Source organism: Vidua chalybeata, chromosome 10 (genome assembly GCF_026979565.1).
Source record: "Vidua chalybeata isolate OUT-0048 chromosome 10, bVidCha1 merged haplotype, whole genome shotgun sequence".
In the NCBI taxonomy this organism is placed as follows: Eukaryota; Metazoa; Chordata; class Aves; order Passeriformes; family Viduidae; genus Vidua; species Vidua chalybeata.
The window spans coordinates 14,430,709-14,451,626 of record NC_071539.1 but is presented as its reverse complement, the minus strand read 5'-3'; the positions used below and the strand labels follow the sequence as shown (position 1 = coordinate 14,451,626).

General features: G+C 41.8%; 1 protein-coding gene across 1 annotated transcript; it reads left to right on the top strand.

Annotated features, from left to right (window-relative positions):
- Positions 1-1,032: 1,032 nt before the first annotated feature.
- DIPK2A (divergent protein kinase domain 2A) lies at positions 1,033-19,715 on the top strand. The gene is made up of 3 exons (XM_053952103.1): positions 1,033-1,911; positions 13,649-13,952; positions 16,390-19,715. The coding sequence occupies exons 1-3, from the start codon at positions 1,258-1,260 to the stop codon at positions 16,719-16,721; spliced, it is 1,290 nt and encodes a 429-aa protein (XP_053808078.1). The 5' UTR covers positions 1,033-1,257; the 3' UTR covers positions 16,722-19,715.
- Positions 19,716-20,918: the final 1,203 nt, after the last annotated feature.

Sequence of the window (20,918 nt, the reverse complement as noted above, 5' to 3'; positions counted from 1 at the left end):
TGCTCTAGATACTAAGCACCCAAATTTTTGTATAGTGCGTGTAAAATAACTGGAAATTATGCAGTCTGCTACACTTCTTTCGCAACGACCATCTCCCTACTGTACTTTTGGGGCTGAAAAAGGTAATAAAGTGAGTTACTTCTCACAATATGAAGGTTGTCTTTTATTTGCGAGAGTATAGTGTCAGACGAGATTAAGACTTTCACCCTTTTTCTTAATCTCTGTTACTCTGTAGTGTGTTATAGACCGGCTCTTAGCCTGAGGCAGTGCCGGTGACACCACTCCCAGGGACGCTGTGGAGGCAGCCTCACAGCACGGTACATTCCTCAGCACGGCTCTGCACGGTCCTTCCCCCCGCATGGGGACAGGCTGAACCCGTTTCAGGGGATCAGGTGTAGCGTTCCAACGATCAATCCGCACGCACCAACTGCCCCTTGCCGGCTCCGGGGAAGAGAGAACGCGTCCCGCGGCACCAGCGAGCCAAGCGGGGACGCGGCGGGACTCGTGAGGGCGGGCGGCGCGCGCCGCGAGGCTGCGGCGGACGCGAGGGGCGGGCAGGACACGGGGGTGGCGGACACCGCTGGGGCAGCACGGCCGTCCCGGGCCGGCCTCGGGCAGGGCGCTTTCCGCGGGCACCGGGAGAGCGCTGCTGCCCCGGGCGGGCCGGGGGCGGACACGGCGGGCAGACGCGGACAAACACAGCCACACGTAACATGGCGCCGGCCAGCGCCAGCCCCGCGCCCCCTCCCCCGGCAGCCCGAGAGTCCGGCGGGGCCGGGGGGCTGCGGGGCGGGAAGGGCGCCGCGCCCCGCCCCCCGCGCGCGTGGCGGCCCCGCCCCCGGCGCCGGGATGGGGCGGGGAGGGGGCGGGGCCGCACGCGACCGCGCCGCGTCACGAGCAGCCAACCGCTGGCGGCCGGCGGCGCTCGCGCTAGGCCTCGCCCTCGGGGGCGTGTCCAGCGGCGGGCGGGGGCGGAGCCCCCCGGGGCTGGGCGGGGGGGGCTCGGCGGCGGCGGGAGCGGCGGCGGCGGCGGCGGAGCCCGAGCCCCTCCCCGGGGGCGGGTCCGCCCGGGCCCGCGCGCTGCAGGCGCCGCCCCCCCTCCCCTGCCCTCCCCCTCCCCGCCGGCCCCTCAGTAACTTGGCCGCCTTTTATCGGGCGGGCGGCGAGGCGGGGAGTTTATTGGAGCCGGAGCCGCGGCGCGGCCGGGGCGGGCAGCGAGCTCGGCGGAGGGCGGGGGGCCCGGCGCGGCCCGGGACGATGCTGCGGCTGGTGTCGCTGAAGTTGGGGCGGCTGTACCGCTACGTGAAGCTGGCGGTGCTGGGCAGCCTGGCGGCGGCGCTGGTGCTGAACACGCACTCGCTGCTGGCCTCGCTGCAGCGCAACGAGCTGTCGGAGCGGCGCTTTCTGCAGCTCAATAAGTGCCCGGCCTGCTGGGGCACCAGCTGGTGCCGCAAGTTCCTCAACGGGCAGCTGCGGCTGGAGAGCTGGGGCCGCCTGCGCCTGCTGGACTTCTTCAACGTGAAGAACGTGTACTTCGCGCGGTACGGGGAGCCCCGCGAGGGCTCCCGCCGCGTCGTGCTGAAGCGCCTGGGCTCGGCGCAGGAGCTCGCCGATATCGACACCAAGATCTGCCGCCGCGCCACCGGCAGGGGCCGCTGCGACCTGCTGCAGGCGCTGCCCGCCACCGAGTTCGCCAGCCTGAACGGCGACGTGCGGCTGCTCACCCCCGGCGCCGTGGAGGGCTGGTCCGACCTGGTGCACTGCCCCTCGCAGCGCCTGCTCGACCGCCTGGTGCGCCGCTACGCCGAGACCAAGGACTCGGGCAGCTTCCTGCTGCGCAACCTGAAGGACTCGGAGCGCATGCAGCTCCTCATCACCCTCGCCTTCAACCCCGAGCCGCTGGTGCTGCAGGTAAGCGCGGCCGGCAGTGCCCGGGCGTGCCCTCGCCGGCGCTGCCCATCCCGGCGGGACCCTCTCCGGAATGGCCCTTCCTGTCCTCGCCGTGTCTGCGGGCGGGGCCGAGGGCTCCGGGCAGCTGCCCCCAAACCCCGCCGGGTCGCGGGGGCCGCCTCTGGCTCTGTGCCGTGACTGACTCCTGCCGGAGGTGCCGGCAGGGCGGGCTGAGCAGAGGGTCCCCGGTCCCTGCCTCTGGGCAGGAGGCGTTTCTTTAGCTCACTTAGCCTGATCAGCTCTCCTGCTTCCTTCCTCCCTCAAAGACCGCGTGTGTTTTCCCGATTTGCCGTCCTCCTCGGGGTTTTTAAACTCCATCCCCATCCCGCTGTGCCGTCGGGTACCGAGCGGCAGCCGCGGTCCCCCAGGAGCGCGCGGGTCAGTGCTGGAGGCTGATGCTCTCTGCTGACTTGTGCCTTTCGCACAGTTCGGTGTCGGCGTGTTCCGCAGCTCACATATTCCCGGGCAGCAGTGGGTGCCCGTGATTCATTTCTTAGGGTCTAGTTTAAGAGGGAGTGCGTAGAGACTGTGCTGCGATGCTGCTGTGCTTTCCTTGTCAGAAACTGACTCATGTGCTATGTCATGTTCTTAATTTGAACTAAATATAGTTAGTGCTGGTAGAAATTAAAGATAGGTATTTGTAGCCTGAAAATAGACCGACAGATAAATGAACAGTGTTCTCTTTTCAGCGATTGCATGTTCTCCAGTCTTTAATTAGGGGGACGGGTTATGTGCACACACCTGAAATTTGTGCTTTAATGTATTATGTACATTTTTAGGTGAAAATTGCTTAGGAAACTTCTATTCTGTGGCACCACTCAGTTGTTTCTATTCTATATCTGTTTAGATGGGGAGCTTTGCATTTTGGTTTTTAACATTATCAAGGGAACTCCCAAGTGTGCCTTTAGCATTTAGGTTTGGAATTAGAACTGTTTTGTCTAACTACTGAACTGTCCTTGCCTTTATCCAATGTATGATTAAAATAATATTTGCAAATATGTTTTGGAAACATTACCTCATGATTGCTATTAACATCTGCTGTTTCTCTCATGAGAGGCCAAGAAATGCTCAAAAAGCAGTGCTGCAGGCTTTACCCTCCAGAAAGTTTGCCTACCAACTAATTTCTAGAAAATCAATTTATGAACTTAATTACCATTATGTTTTTTGGTAGTATGCCTTCTGCCCTTCAGTCTCTCTATCTACAGCTCTTTAGTTTTGTTTTCAAAATGTGTTTCCAGTTTGCTTCTCAGCAGACTTGAGGGTACAGTAAGTTTCCCATTTTACTGTGAAGTTCCTCCTGAGCACAGTGAGAAAGGAAACTTCACTTAAGTAAGAAAATCAAAACTGCTTTGCTCTGCTGAGTATATTCGGAAATTCTTGGAGAAGTGATTTGCTTTGGCTGCGTTTCATACAACCTACGTTTTTGGTTGTTGGAACCAACAGTGGTTCCAACATACTGAATGTAGACCTTGATGGCCAGAGAACAGCTGTGTTTCTTCATAATTCTTTAGAGGCAAAGGGTATGGCACACTTGTGGCATTTACTCTAATGGGCTGGATCATAAATGGTGGGCAGTGGGTTGATTAGGAGCCTTGATTCCTCTCTGCTTCTTGATGAACTGTAGATGAGTCCTGAGACTGTCAAGCAAATCTGTTGAAGAGAAGAAAATCTTGAGTGGACTTGAGCGCTCTGCTCGACATTTATCTTAACAAGGGTGCAGCTGAGAGTAGAGCAGCTCAAATTTGTGGGAAGTGAGGCAGCCTTCAGCAGTTCAGAGAGAAGTAAAGCAAGTCCGTTGCCTTGTAACAGATCAAAAGTGTTTCATAGACTCTTGTAAATTTTGATGCTTTGGCATATCTTGGACAATATTTCTGGGGAGGTTCAGGCCAGCTTTGTGTGCTTAAGCACTCCTAGTGGTTTCTTCAGAAGAGTGTTAATTTTTGGTATTGGGTACTTGAGCTTTGAAGACCTTCCCTCAATTAGGAATGAAATATGTAAAGTACATGAATCTGTATGATCTCTTCCCATTCCACAGTACTCCAGGATTAGTCTCCATCTGAGAAACAGGCAAGGAATGGGTAATTCTGTCTTCTGCAGCTCTTGCAACAGCAATGTGCTAGACACTCTGAGAGGTGGTTACTTTCTAGAATTGATAATTGACTATTGCAAAGGTTTGTGTTTGTACATAACATTAGTAAAGCATTTTATTCTGTAGTTTGTGCAGTATTGATGAAGGCAAGTAGTGAACGAAACTTGTAGGCTTGTTTTAAAAATCAGCTGCTTCCAAGAAAAGAAACCTGCATGATGTTGAAGAATCAGATTTTAATTTAAAATAAAGCAATCAATAAATAGATGCATTTAATTCATGCTGTCTGTCACCAAGAGAGCATAAGGGAAAATATTACTTGTTTTTGCCTCAAGCCTTTCATGGAACACTACAGTGACTGAGCACTGTTATTCATAGTGCATGCAAGTTCTGTGTTGCTTAATTGTGTTACAGACAAATGTAAATAGGCAATTTAATAGATATTCAAAGCTTGGTCTTTGATTTATAATAGAAAATTCACTGTAGTTGTCTACAAGAGCCAGCAATTTGTGGATTGTGAGGCTTTTTGTCAGAGACTGGGATTTTAGCTTGAAGCCTGTGAGGAGTATGGATTATTCCTGAAGTGGTGTTGCTTATGAACTGCATCGTCACAAGTGATTTACAGCTTCTGCTGTGGGAATTTTCCAGGTGAGGCTTTAACCCATAGCATGATATTACTGTTCAGGGATTTGTATCAAAAGTATAACGCTGCACAGTTTAGTACAGATTACATGTTGTAATCCAAACTCGCTATTTGTATTTTTTTATAACTTTCTTGTTAACTTTCTTTGTTCACACTTTTTGTGTAGGTGTACTCAGGGAAGAACTCAGCCCCTTTTTTTGCCATTTTAATTTGTTAAGCAAATGGAATGACAGCTGCAGTTGTTTAAGTACACTTTAGATTTTTTTTGGCTATTAAAATACTAATTTTTCTTCTGTAGAATCTTGCTAAACTGCTCACTAATTAAATCCTCTCACAATTTTCCGAATTCACATTTGAACCAAAGAACTTATATGCTAAAGATTTAATTTCTGATAGGTTTGGGGTTTTTCCATTTTCCCTCCTAATCATTGTTTTCTGCAATAAAGATGAATACTATTTAGTAAAATAAGGTCAGATTTGTAATCAAAATGCTACATCTAAACCAGTATTTCATATAGGCATGAACAGCTTATTTGGACAAAAGCAACAACCTAACTTGCTGCTTGTTTCAACTCATTCAATGATAAACAGAGTGTTTTATATGGGAATCACCTGGAGTATAGGATCTATGCATGGCATTCTATTTCAAACTGAATATGATGGCGGTGTGCATCCAACACTTGCAAAGATAGGTTGGCTGAAGTTGCCTCAGGAAGAAATAGAAAAGTTGAAAAAATTACGTGGATTAGAGACTGAGTGCAGTGTGACTGTTCACTCTGCAGAATTCGTAGAACCATTTTGAATGTAAGCAGATTTATCCTTGTCCTGTGACTTTCTATAAACCACCCAGTTTCTCATTTGTCTTGTAAAATAGATGTAGTAGAGAAAGTTCTTGAAATATTTTCAACAGTGATATCTGTTTAAATAGTGGATGGTATTCACCTTTATCAAGTTACTTGGTTAATTTTTATCTTCATTTGCAAGTTGGAACAGAAACTTACTGTTAATAGAACTGAAAGGTGTGATACCTCATTTTTAACAGAGCTCCTGCACTGATCCCTCAGAGCCTCCAGATTTCCTCTTTGGAGCGCTGTGGCAGTGTCCTGGCAGTGTGGATGACAGTTCCTGGGCTGCTGCTGTGGTGCCACTGTAGCTGTGCTGTGAGCCCTGGAGTGCAGCCACGCCGTGTCTGACACATTCTGCCAGTGGCAAAGTGTTACTTAAACACGAAGTGCTACTTAAACACCAAAAAACAGCAATGCCCCAATGTTGTATTGTGTTATTTGTCAACGCCCCAAATCCTTGTTCTCGGAGTTGGGGGAAGTACAATGTGGCTCAAGACTGCTGAAATAATAAATTGTTTCTTGATAAGAAAGCTTTCAGTAAGGTGGTTGTATATTTCCTAAGATCTTACACTTAACCTGAAAAGGCACTTTACATCTGTACTGGCAAAACTGAAATACAGGATTTATAAATTGTTTTGGCAAAAGTGCATCTAGAGCTGGTCTTGTAACCCTCAGTCTTGCCTTTGTGTCGGCTGTGCTGTGTCACAGTATTGCCGGGTGCCATATGGAAATGTCAGTTGTGTTTGCTTTGTTTTCAGTGGTGTGGTTTAACCCCATCTGGGAACTCAGCCCCACGCAGCTCCCTCCCTTCACACTGGGATGGGGGAGAATTGGGAGAGTAGAAGTGAGAAAACTTGTGGGTTGAGACCAAGGCAGTTTAGTAAGGAGAGCAAAGCCAAACAAGGGATTCATTCAGCAATTCCCAAGGGCAGGCAGGTGCTCAGCCGTTGCAGGGCTCCATCGCAGGGAATGGTGACTTGGGAAGACAAATGCTGTCACTCTGGATGTGTGTCCCCCCTCCTTTTGTCTCCTTCCCCCAGCCTCACATGCTGATCAGGATGCCATATGGAATGGAATGTCCCTTGGATCAGCTGGGGTCAGCTGGCCTGGCTGTGTCCCCTCCCAGCTTCTGGTGCACCCCCATTCCCCTGGCTGCTGGGGTGTGGAGCAGAAAAGGCCTTGGCTCTGTGTAATCACTGCTCAGCAATAACTGAAACATCCCTGAGTTACCAATGCCATTTCCAACACAAATCCAAAACACAGACCCATACCAGCTACTGTGGGAAAAATTAGACTGGCTCACAAAGTATACTTGGAAATTGCACATATACTTTGCAATTAAAACAAAATGCTGGCATGTAGTGAAGATTTTTGCAAACTACAGAAGGTATCTATCAATTAAATCTAGAGTGCATTAATGCAACTTTGTTTCAAGCTGTAGCTTTATCAGCCTGTTTAAATGAACATTCTTCAAAGAATGATGGGGAACATTTCTGTCTTGTATGTAAATTACAAGTCTCAAGGCCTTTTATTTCTCTAAGAGAAATGCCAATCTCTATGTGCCAAATAGCAGTATTTCTGCATTTTTAATAGACTGTGTAAATCATTGCCCCTACCTCAGATACGGTTTTAGCTTTCTAAATGCTTAAGCTTAATGACTTTATTTTTCTCACAACTTCTGATCATTCTTATTCCTTGTGGGGAAAAAGCAAAACAAAACAAACCCAACAGCTGTATCTCTATTCCTGGTATAATTACTCTGCATGAACAGTCTGTTGCCACATAACCTAAAATTCTTCTGGTTTCTCTACATGTCATTGTTGGGCTTTCTGTTTGGTTTTGTTATGGGAAGAGCAATAGTTGACATCTGGTAAACATATATTAAAACTTTAACTGATCAATTTGAAACAATTTCTTGCACAGAATTCACTGAAAGCAGCAATTTAGCCAAATATTCCACAGAATCTTTTTGCTGATCCATACATAAGTAAATGGGCAAATTCCTCTTTTCTATTTTTTTTGTACACACTCTTCTAATCATAAGTTATTTTCTGTAGTTCTATTCTAAATACATTGGTAGAATGTAGAATGGCAAGTCAGTTTTAATACTTGGTACCCTTTAAAATGTCTTCATTACTGAATTTGGTGTTTCTGTTCCATAATTCTGATGCCATAAACCAAGCAGTGGATTTAAGGTGGTATCTGCACTACCTGACATGTCCTTGGCTGGACTTGTGTTATTTAAGTCCTAGCTCATACAGATACTAGGATTTTAATAGACTGAATTTTCATTGTGAACCTTTCTAAGAGGGACAAAAAATTGGTTCTTTGATGAATTAAAATTGAGTGGCCTCATGTTACAAGAATATTCCGCTAACGTGGTTGTATTGAAAACTGAAGAATCATTTTTTTGCAGTGACATATGACTGTACATATTAGACCAGAACTGGCTTGTACTTGTCATGTTAACTGTCATATTTAATTATGTTCCCTAAGTTATCAAAACTATTTTCATCTTTCTTTCATAGTGAAAGTTCCCTAGAGTGAAAACATGTAGGGTGAATTAAAAGGGCTATTTTAAGATAGTCTAGAAATTCTTGAAGTTATTGTGGGGTGTGTATTATGATGAATGGCTGTCTGAATTTAAAGGCTGCTAGGAAGTCACTATACAGACTTAAATAAAAATTCTCTTGAGAAATGATCACTCTTCCAGTTTTCAGTAGCAGAAAAGAGCTTGTTACCCTACATTAGAAATCTTGCAATACCAATGGTGTTCTGGTATGTCAGATGTATAGGGGGAGTTGTGTTTAACTTCCCTGAATTAAGTAATTGAGGCTTTGTTTTAGACTCCAGTTTTGCAAAGTAACTTTAAAAATAAGGCCATCTCTGCTAGGAGTCCTTTATACTGATATATTCCAGGCTCATTACTGATGAGAAGTAAATACACAGTGATTATTTGCATCTGTTGAAAATATAATCTGAAAAAACTTTTATGAACTACAAACCAATTTGAACAGGTGACAACCAATTATGATATTAAATTTGCTTTACTATGGCTCTCAAGTTTAATCATTGTTCATTAATTTATTTGGAAAAGAGGCATATCTCTGCTGACGTTTTGAAATACAGCTTTTACAGCTGAAGTGTTCATCTTAATGGCTTTAGAGTTTGGTTTTTTTTTTTTTTTTTGTCCTATAGTGTGTCAAGCCTGGTGTGAACCTCTTGTTGGCATGAATTTTATGTAGTAACTGGTTGAAATGTAGTCAAACTTGAACAAAAGTCAAATAAATTAAAAAACCATGGTTTCAGTGGGACCACCAATATCTGGAGTACTCGGTGAAATCCACTGTTGGCGCTGTGTGCGTAGGCTATATGTGTATAACTTCTGTGGGAGTTCTAAATAAATGTCAAATGCTGTAGCATATAGTTGGAATTACTTGGTTTTCATTGTACTCACTAGCATTCAGAAAAACATTTGAATACGTATCTTCCAGAATGCAAAGCAGTTCCTGACAAAAGGAGGCATCTGTGCTTTGTAACTCCTTTGATTCAAAAAGCATCATGGTAAAATCTGCTCTCCAGCTCTTCATGGTTCCAGAGCTTTGCTTATTTGCCTTGGTGATTAATACAAGTGCTACTTTTGTTTACACTGCAGAATCAGCAGTACTCAGAGAGAACTCATTTTCCATTTGAGGAAGAGCATGTTATTTGAGTTCTCCTTGCCCTGCCTGTTGGTGCCTGCAGTTCAGCAGGATGATTCTGTGAAGGTGTCAGTGAGGGGGTCATTTTGCCATGACGTTCCTCAGGGTCCTTTGGAGACAAGTCCCTGCTCTGTTTGTGTTTGTTTTTTAAAATTTCTTCACATACAAGATGCAGCTCTTTGTTGGGCAGGTTTTGTCCAAGGTGTTTTTTCTGAGCTGGAACTCACTTTATGCAAACACTGGAGGTGACAAATAGAGCATCTTCTGGAATAGTTTTGAAAATGAAAAGCATGGTTTTTAACAACAGAAACGTCAGTTTTTACTTAAACTAGTTTGGATTTTTGGTCTTGATTATGAGGATGAATTACATGCTTCATTATGATAAACTAATATTCTTTTAAGTGTTTAATTCAAAGGGGATTTGTGTTACTGCAGAATACAATAGGCCTTACCAGCTTCAAGCTGGTGAGTCTTCACTGCCTGATCTAATTCACAGCTCTGAACAAAAAACACTGGCACATTTGTGTATAATCTCAGGTTTAGACAGATGGAAGTGAGGAAGACAAATGCACTGATAGTGTGTTTTGTGCTTCAGTGAAGTGATAAATTTGCTCTGTTAATTCTTAATATTTATTCTGAGACTACAGTGTATATTTTAAAGGTATAAATGCAGTATTATTGTTTCAGGAACAGCATGTCCATTGTCCCTTTGACAGGGTTTGTTTAGGTTTCTAAGCCTTGCTTAGAGAGATAGCTTGGAGCTACACTAATTAGAGCAAGCAAAATATGTTTTGGGGGTGTGTCACTGGGAATGGAGGTAGCAGAAGTTTTTGGCATTTTACTGTTTTCCATCTTTCTGTTAGAAGATACACCTGTTTCTCTGAATACAGAAAGATAATGTTAATGAGGGGAATCTTACTAAGCTACCTCTTTCTAGATTTTCATATGTATTACTTTATTTTAAAACACATAAAAACGCTTAATTGTCTATGGTTTCTCTGGCATTTGTGTATATGTTCAGACATAAAATGTGAGTGCATCAGAATCAGATTCTTTTGTCAAACAGCTGTTTTTGGTTTTGAACAAGAGCTTAGTTTTTAATGTGACTGTCAAATGCAGGTTTTTAAGTCTGAAAATAACATATTTAAGTATAAAATTATCTAATTAAATATGCAGATTACTAAAATAAAACATAAAATAAAGTTACGTATTATTCCCCAGAAATCAGATTTTTGGTAGTGATGTAAGAAGCTTTTTGTTTCTAAATGCAACTTGTTCATGGAATACATGTTCATTAATCATATAAATTTGTTTTCATTTCTTACTGGCTTTCAAAATTTTAATACATGAACCAAAAAATCCTTGTCAAGTTAGCTGCAGTATCGTCTTAGAAAACAGCTTTTAAAATAGAATAGTACAAAAAGTTACAAACTGCTGCTTGCAAATACAAGAGGTCTGCACTTCAATTAATATTCTTGTCAAATTCACCAAGTGAATATAAAAACTACTGAATGAGGCACTTGTACATATTTTTATCCCTTTCTTCTGCTACTGACTTGGGTAATGAAGTGTAGATGTGGCTGTTACATGCCAGTTGGAAGGGAGCCAAAGCAGAGATGTTGTTTGTACATGTGCAGACCTTGGCAGGATTCCCTGCTCTCCTGTTGTCAAAAGACGTTTTTATTACCCCAGCATTATAAATATATCTGTTACAGCATGGCATGCAGATATTCTGCTGGTATCATGAAGGTGTGCACTTCTGAATAAACCTGACTGCTCCTAGAATTTCTTGTCTGCAATGAAATTCAGTGTACACTGTGCAGGAAGCATAATAGATGTGTTTGGGACATCAGTGACTAACTCTGTACTTTGAAAATCACTTTAATCCATTACATAAATCCCTGCTACTGCTGGGAAGGAAAAGTCCTCTTAGCTCCTTCCCTCTTCTGCACCCAGCTGTGGAGGCCTTCCCTTTTCCTCTCAGCAGTGCATCTTAGCACGAGGTGGTGATGTGGTATGGATCAGGCTCTGATCCCAGGGAGCACCAGCCTGGCAAGTACAAGCCTTGCTTTCCTAATGATGTGCAGGGGATTGGCATGACTGTGCTTGGTGGGTTGGGAGGGAGGGAACCTTTGCTTCCAGTGGTAGCACATTCCTTGCCAGGTTCAATTGTTTATGGTTGAACTTTTTTTTGAAAAGGGAGGCAAAGTCATAAACAGGGCAAGATTGGAACAGAGAAAAGGAGAACTGTGGAAAAGAAAAGGAGTGGGGTGGTCCAAAGTAATATTTAAATAAAAATACTCAAGCATCATTGAATTGAGTGCTGCTCAAGTGCAGCAATATGAAAATGTCATGCACAGTTGGTGAAATTAGTTAAGCTTGTGTTTATCAGGAAATGTAATCAGATAACTTTTCCCCAATTTAGAGAAGTTTATATGATGTAGATTAAACAGATAATTTCATTTGATGGACAACAGCTATTTGCTTCTTGTTTTGTTTTGGTCCAGGACTGAATACAGTCACGATAAATGCACATGAAATACCTCTTTGGTGACATTTACTGATGCCACAGCCATGTTTCTGTTATATAGTCTGTTCAGAATAAGTAAGGAAGACTGAATTAGCACATACTTCATTTATTGGAAGGTTATTTTGTTAACCACAAAACAAATGAAAAAAATCCCCTCTTAACTGTGGAATGTGACACTTGACTTGACCTGAACTGCTGGCTCTTTGGCTGTACTTCTACCTTCATTAATTGCCCTGAATCCTGCAGGTAAATAAGCCTGCAGGCTGGGTAATGTCTTCCCTATTGCATGGTAGGTGTAGTAACTCTACAGAGAGAGATTTAGTTCTGCTGAGTTACATGGTATCACAGCTTGAAAATACCTTACTGCTCTCAAACCTGTCAGATTAGTTTGTATCATCCTCAGGATTTATCACAACCTGTTTTGCGTATATGAAAAGAACGTGTGATAAAAATGGTTGAAGTTCAGACATACAGACATATGAAAAACTTTGAACCTATTCTGTTATCAATATGGCTCTGATATCTTTTTGCCCAGCCAAGAAATGTGGTTCTTTGTGGTGGTAAACATGGTTACTTATCCAGAAATTGTCTTCGAAGGTTTGCCACCTTAGAGAGCAGCTTCATGGCTTTTGCCACAGAAATAGCAAACATTGTCAATTATGTATATTAGTTATGATTTTTGTTTCTTCAGGTGTACTACATAGACAAAGTTGGTTATATGAGGCACCTCTTCTCTGCATGTTCTTGTACTTCAGACCTGTACTACATGGTGTGTTTCCTTCCAGTCTCTTTCCCCACATGACAGTAAATGTTTCTGCCATTGTGGATTCCAGAAGGTACAAGGCTTTCATTCATCCTGAAACCCACCATGCTGGTCGCCCCAGCTGTGGCAAAACCTTTGCTTCATCATTACTGCAGAGTGGATCGTGAGGGGTGTCTGGTGACACCATAGCAAGGCAGAACGAAGGAAGGAGCATGGGCACCTGGTACTATCTTCTAATAGTTAAAAGTGGTGTACCTCCCAGTACTAGAGTGCTAACTTCCCTAAATTTGGGGGTTCTTAAATCAGTGCTTTTGTGGTTTCTTCCTGTTGCATTCCTATTCAGCATTCCTCCATAGTTTGGAGGGTACCTTTTAAGTGCTTGTCTGTTCATATTTAAGTCCTAGGGCACATTCAGCACAACTGAATTAGGAAAACCATGCTGGTGTGTTGTGGCTTTTTTTGTAATTTCTGGTAGTGTGTCATTTCTATTCAGTGTCTTATGTTAACTTCCGAGAAAGGTACTGTTGGAGACAGATTTTACTGTTGATAAAAATGTTATGTGGCTGTGTGTAATAAGGAGACAGTATATACGTAGCAGTTAATCAAGAGATAGACTGTTAAGGTATACTAGAAAATTAAAAAACCTCAAAGGAATCCCATCAACTGGGAAAATGGAGGGGGTGGTGGTGGAGAGAAGGAGGTGACAATTTGTAGAGATTTTTTTTCTTTAGGTTGTTAAAAGAACTGGTTTTAATTAAAAGATCAAATGCAAAAATATTTTGATGGGAAATATACTTGCATTACTACAACAGATGTGTAATAAAACACTAAGAGAAAAAGATGGTTGGTGAAATTGTGTGTTAAATATATGTGAGTGTGTGTGTATAGGTGGTAAGCTAGATATGGGTTATGTATTGTTTCAGGTCATCCAGCTTTCCCCCTGCAGTAGTCCAGCAAGGCCTCTTGGTCATTGAAATACATTTTGTATTGTTTTTCCTTTCCCCTCAAATCTTAGAAATATATGAGTTATTGTGTTGATGGTTATTTGCAGCTTTGTCTTCTAAGTTTTATTGAAAAGCCTTTTAAAATCTAAGTTGTTTTGTATTAATTAATTTTTTTTTTATATACAGAGTTTTCCATCTGACGAGGGTTGGCCGTTTGCAAAGTACTTGGGAGCATGTGGGAGAATGGTGGCTGTCAACTACGTGGGAGAAGAGCTGTGGAGTTACTTCAATGCACCGTGGGAGAAGCGAGTGGATCTGGCCTGGCAATTAATGGAAATAGCTGAGCAGCTGACAAATAATGACTTTGAATTTGCACTCTACCTCCTTGATGTCAGCTTCGACAACTTTGCAGTGGGACCAAGAGATGGGAAAGTTATCATTGTAGATGCAGAAAACGTTCTGGTAGCAGACAAAAGGTTGATCAGACAGAGTAAGTGTCTTCTTTCACACTCCTCACCTCATGTGTCACTTCTTTCTCACAATATTTAAAGTATGCGTGGTCGCTAAATATGTATTTTGTTTGCTTTACAACTAGACTGCTAATTAACAAATGAATTAGCTTTATTCTGCAATTAGACTGCTAATTAGCTTGACCAGTTTGTCAATTTCATGAACTGTTGAGCATACCTGGACACTTTTGAGTACTGTAAATGTGCATAAAGGAAGAGGTGGGGGTGGGAGGAGAGGGTGTTGGCACTGGGTGTGTTTGGACAGGTAGACAAAAAAGCAGCCTGGATGTCTTGTTCACCTCAGCTAAGAGAGAAAAGGTTTTTTGTCTTTTCCAAGCACCTGTGTCACAATGGAAGTCTTGGAATTCTACTTTCTGTGAATACAAACAGCATTAGTGCCTGCTTTGCCTTAGTCCCATAGCCTGACTTTGCTTCCTGTTGGTTCTCTGTAATAATGGAACCGAAGGAATGGGTAATTCTAGTGCTGTTTCCAAACTAATTTTCTTTCTGTCAACTGTAAAAGCTCAAAGCAGTGGCATCACATAGGTTTATATTCTTCTTGAGTTTATAAGGAAAACTTACAGACCTAAGGACATGGAACATGAAACTCTGGATTCTGCAGAAGTTCATGGCAACAGGCCAAGTGATTCCAGTTTGCTTTGGGTGAATGGATTATTTAAGGCATTACAAATAGGCTTCATATGTTGTGCTGTGGAATTAACTTTTAGACTGGGTTTTTCTATCCACACACTTTTCTACAAGTGTATTGTGGGGTTGTTTGGTTGGGTTTTTTATTAGATTTATTATATGTTCTCAAGCAGCTTAGATTAAAACTGTGTGAGCCTGCCAAGGAAACCTTTTAATATATTGAATATCCAGTACATTTACTGTAGAACCCTTTCCTTTCTTTTCTATTCCTTTCTCTCCCTCTTAAAATAATATTTATTACTGAAGGCTTTCATTTTTGGAGCCTGACTGAATTGCTCAGGCAGAAAGATGTCCAGGTGAGCTCTGACAATGCTGATACGTACGTGGAATAGGAGTGAGTAGCTCCTTGCAGAACCTGAATGCTGCAAGTGTCACATCTGTTGTCCCAGTCAGGGTTTTGGTGTGATTTATGATCTAACAATCAAGAACACAGAAAACAAAAGAGGACATGAGAAAATTCTTTGTATAAATCTGTGTTGAGCTTGACATTTAATACTGATCTCATGGATCTTTGGGAAGGTTCCATGAGACAGTCTCTGTCAGATTGATCAATATGCCTGCTCAGGTATTTCAATATGTACCTTCTGTCCAGTTGCAGTCTACAATAATACCTAATTGTGCTCTGTTTGGGATGTTGTATTTGAGTTTGCTGAAGCCCTTTTTTCCCATTCTGCTTTGCTGGCTTTTTTTTTCCACATTGACTTTGCTGTTAATTCTGCAGATCTTACATCATGTTTTTATAGTTTCAGCTGTCATCCTTCAGCACTCTTTCTTTTCCTAAACTGACTCTCATTGTGCTGTGAAGGAGAAGACCAGTAGTCAGCTCAGAGACTGCCAAGCACAGATTAATTTTTCTTTGTACCTCACACTGCTAAGAGACATCTGCAAAACTCTGTGACTCCATGATAAGGACCTCTTCTCAAAGCTGGCAGTAGTCTGGAGACATTAGATGAAAGTTTTCTAACAAAAAGTAGTAAGAACTCAGGAGAGCTCACTCTTAGTAACCTTTTAAGTATTATTACTGCATGAGGTATTTTATGTAAATCAGGTTTTAAGTTAAAGAAAGCTGTGACAAGGAGAAGGGTTTGTACATATACATAAATGCCATTTGCCTTGTTGAATTTTACTTTTTTCAAAGATTATAAGTAATATATCTGCTTTTTTATATTTTTTGGTTACTGCTGTGTCGAAAGTAAGATAGAAGATAAAGTTTCAAAAGTTTATAGCAATTACTTTGCAATATTGTTTTAGTCTTTGGTAGACCAGTTGCTAGCAGTAGTTTCCAGGGCAACTAGAGAATCCAAATCTATGTTGCTAAAATAAATCATGTTGCTTGTTTGCTTTTCTCTCAGCTTTGGCTCTGGATTGTTCTCTTGTACTTACTCATGCTTCATTTTTTCCTCTGGGTATGTGTGAATGTAGATTTCATGTGTTTACTGTTCTGCTTTTTTTCCTGCCCTCTCTTTGCTATCTATTTTGCCCTCTTTCTTTCTTTCTTTCCCTTATTTTTTGTTTTGTCAGGACCATTTCAGCAGAAGACTGTCAGATGCAGTCTTAGGCTCCAGCATTTCTGAGTTTATCTAAACAAAACTGGCTTTTAGTTTAAACATTACCAGTTTGCTGTGTATTGAGCTTCTGATTGTATTCAGACACACATATGCTCTTTGCTCCCCTCTCTCACTTGTTTTACTGTCTCCTTGCATTTCACAGACAAACCTGAGAACTGGGACGTGTGGTACGAAAGCAAGTTTGATGACTGTGATAAAGAAGCTTGTCTGTCCTTCTCTAAAGAGATTCTTTGTGCTCGTGTCACTGTGGACCACAACTATTATGCCATTTGTCAGAACCTTTTGTCCAGACATGCCACGTGGCGGGGCACCTCGGGGGGGCTCCTGCACGACCCCCCAGCTGAGATTGCCAAAGAGGGGCGCCTGGAGGCCCTGCTGGATGAGTGTGCCAACCCAAAGAAGAGATACGGCCGATTCCAAGCTGCCAAGGAACTCCGGGAATACCTTGCACAGCTCAGTAACAACGTGAGGTAGTCCACAGTGAAATTCTTCTGCCATGTTGGCTAAAACACTATTGCAAAGACACGTAGAAAACATAAGTTTTGGACTCCTCTGTTAAAAAGAGAGAATAAAAAACCCTAGTTTATCAGTTTTCTAAATACTGTAAAAATAGAATTTTATGGTGTTATAATGTTCCTTTGCAAACAAACAAGGTACTTACTGAATTAAAACTTGAGCTACTATTGACTGTCCTCCCTAACTGTTTAATAGGGAGTAGGTCACAAAAGACTGTGATAGCTTAATTGACAGCTTGTGTGTCAAAGGGTACTTTACCTAAAACTGCATTAGTGTCACAGTTTTGTGAAACTGATGTTCTTACTTGGAAAGTCAAGTTAGACTGGTGGCCTGTTTTAAAGGCCTTTTTCATGACATAATTGTCTCATTTTTGTGTTTGTTTAAACACCTTGAAGTGGCATTTACATCCAGGTAAACCTAGCTGTCTGCATTGTTTCAAACTGAACAGGCTTTCATGTTAATGCTGTGCAGAACATTCCTACTGTGAGTGCAGGATTCCTGAGTTTACTGCCTGATTTTAGGGGGTTTTACACTGTATTTTACTATGCTTAGACATGGTGGTTTGTTTTTTTAAGATCATCATAAGCCCAAGTCTCACTTGAACTAACATTCATTTAATGTCTTCTGTGGTTCTGCCATTGGAAATATCACTTAATGTAACTATTGTACAAAACTTATCCTTCATGCCAGCATATACACATGGCTGTTTAACAGGAAATCATGGTATGAGTAAACTCTTATTTTTAATAGACATAATTTGAAAATTGGAAAGACACTACAATAAAAAGATCTGTGTTAATTGGGGATAGAAGATTAACTAAAAATAAAAAAATCACTAATCTGGTGTAGTTTAAGTACAAGCCAAAGAAAATGGTTTTGTTTACTAGTTTTTGAACATACAGTAAACAAAGAATGCTATTCTGTAGTGAAACTAATAATTTTCAAAAATCAGATTCTGATGGTCCTTGGTTACTTTCTGAAGAACTTCTGAAACTGTGTACTTATGCTAGAGAAAACCCTAATTTGAATAATATCAAGCAAGTTAGCAGTTTGTTTTACATTCTTCCTAAGAGCGTTGAATGGAATTTTCTGAATATTCATGTTTTAGTTTACCAGTAAGCTGTGCTCACTCTAGGTACCTTTTCTGGAACTAAGTTTGACTATTTCCAGTACAGTTGAAATTGACTTGTTGAGGTTTGTGTAAATATGGAGTTGTTCTCATGAATCACAGTTTTTATAAAAGCCTCAGTTACTGCTACAAGAACTCACTTGAAAGCTTGCTCCTCAATTTATGGTTTTGCTTTTTGTTTTTACAACTACTATGCTTAATTTCACTGAAATCTTGTTCATACAAAGATGCTCTTAGGAAATGTGTGCATATTACTTCTGGCAACAGTAAAGAAGGAGACTAATATTTCTTAAATGCGTGTATAAAACACTATTTTGTACAAGCTAAACTTAATTCTGAGCAAGGTAACGTGTGCTACTTCCAAGAGCAGAGCTGCTCTGCCTCCTGTACTGCATCGGAGCCTGATGGAAATTGTTCTGCAGGTGAGGAAAATGACAAACTCACTGACTTGCCCTCCTTTCTCAAAGCTCAGAATGGAGCCACACAGAGATGCAGAGTGCTCTTTGATTTCTTAGGTCACTGTATTTTGAGGACATGGTTTAATGGTGAACGTGGTGGTGTTGGGTTGGTGGTTGGACTTGATGATCTGAAAGGTCTTTTCCAACTTTAAAGATTCTGTGATTAATGATATTTTAGAATTGGAAATTCTCACTCTTATGTCATCATTGCCTCTGTAGTCTTAATTTGTTTCCAGTCCCTTGTCTTGTTTTCTGAAGTGAGAATGCCCAGTGCAGCTTTTAATTTTAATTTATCCCCATATTTGAACAGTTTTATGTGCTTGTTCTGGCACAAGCTATTGGAAAATGTTCATGTTACTTTTCTTCATAAAATCCACTTATTTGAAGAAAACAGACTAACCCTCAGACTAGGTACTACTGATGCCTTAAGTTTTAGCTTTCATGTTTTCCAGATTCTGTACTGCATTAGTATATAACTCTGAACTTCATATAAAGTGTTAGCAAGTTCTCTTCACAGCTTAGTAAGACAAAAGAATCCTTTTCCAGCCCAAGAGCCAAGGACACCATTGCAGCTTCAGGCCCAAAAAGTGCAAACAACAGGGAGTTGAGGAGAGCAGTCTGGGAGGATGGGACTTCATAACCTGAAGCTGTAATTGGACAATTAACCCCAATATGGAAATGGACCAAAACTAAGTGTGAAAACTCTTGGCCTGGTGTCCATGTTGGGTGGAGCCACTTGAACTGCCCAAGGTGTATCTTTTAAAGGCCTTTTAATAAATCCCTACTTCATTCCTTTAGCACTGTCTAGCCTCTGTTCTAGGTAGCCTCTCAAGGCATCACTACCACCCTACCATAAAATCCTTGACTTACCACTACAGTTGATTTTTAAACATCTACCACATTTCCCAAAGAGAGAGTGGACTGTGATTGTTAAAGTTGTAAAAGAAACAAACACTGCCAGTTTTGTTTGGGGTTTAGTCCCTCCAGAAACAAATTATTAAAGCCACTTTTAAAAGAAACTTGGAAATTAAAGGAAAACCCCAAAACCCCCCAGTACAACAAAAACACTACAGGGAAAACATTGTGGAGAGCAATAAATCTTGTTCCATTTGCACCTGTCAGATATTTATTGTACAATAACAATTTATATTTTTAGTCATTGCCCATTATTATTGATGAACATGGTGAAATATTTTTGAATGACATGTTTGGGGTTTGTATGTGCATTAAAATTGTCCTTTTGTACTGTAAGTTACTGTTTGTTTGGAATACTTTATCAAAACTGTCTCCCTGTGCCTTTATATTACAAGACAGTTGTTTCTGCAACTTCTAATGATATTAATAAAGAATACTTTAAGAACCTCATCTCAGCTATTCATTTTCAGATCAGTAAGTCTTTCAGGATTGTCATAGTCTAGGATGCATTAAAATACACATAGAACATAGTTTTGGTAGTGCACCATCATCAGAAGTGACAAAGGAACCTTTTTCCCATCCTTCTTTCTAGTTTGACCCAAAGGATGAACGGACTCTTGCAGGCAGAGCCTTTGGTGGCCTGGCTGGTTCTGTCCCTGCCCTGAGGAGCCTTGGCTGGATGCACAAGGGCCCTGTGGCTCTGGGGTTCTGCAGAGGGACAGGTGATGGCCGGGACAGGGCAGGGGCTGTTTTGGCAGCAGATGAGTCTGGTTGTCCTGCTGAAAGTAAGAGGAAGTACCTGTTTTGTGTGGCTGGAAATCAAGGCAAATTTTAAGGGCATTAGTGATAGACATTGCGTGTTCAGGTCAGCAGGAAAGTTCTGACTTTAAAAGGAAAACTATCTAAGGCTGTTTTTTATACTCCAGTGTTCTGAGAACAGCACAGTGAAAAGCAGAATATGCTTCAAAGCAAAACAGGCTGTTTAATAAACAGCTTCTGTTCAGGGAGGAAGAGCTTTTTTTGGGTGAGGGGGGATTAGCCAAACAACATAATACACACCTTTCTGTTCTGAACATGATGCTTATGCATAAGTTTGACTTTTACTATGAATTCTGTCTTTTGGTATTAATGGAGGCTTGGTGCATCTGTTTAATGCCATCTTGGTATAATAAAACATTCCCAAATAGATACCCTAAGTAATTTTAAAGGAATGGGATTTTCAAAATGTAGTGCATTTTTATTTTTTGGGGATTTTTCCTCCAAAAGTAATTCTGAAACTCCTCAAAACAGTTAAACAGGTGATTTCATTGCTGCTAACCACAAATGCAATTTAATTTTGACTTTAAAGTTTTCAGCTTCTTTGGTTTTCAGGCTGGGATATGAATGTCTGGTTTTCTGTAAAATGTACCAGTTGTCAGTGTGCAGCTATTTCACCTAGACCCCAGTAGATGTGTTTTCCTTACAAGAAAACACTTTCCTTGTTTTGTGGGGATTTTTGGTAATTTCACATACTTAAAAAATTGCTTACTGTTTGAAATAAGTTTTCATTTTCTCTGTGAGAAGAAGGGCCTACCTGTATCAGGAGAGGGCAGGGAAAAATAGGACCAGAATTCTGAGGAAAAAAAAAATGGGGAAATATTGCTGGGGAATTGA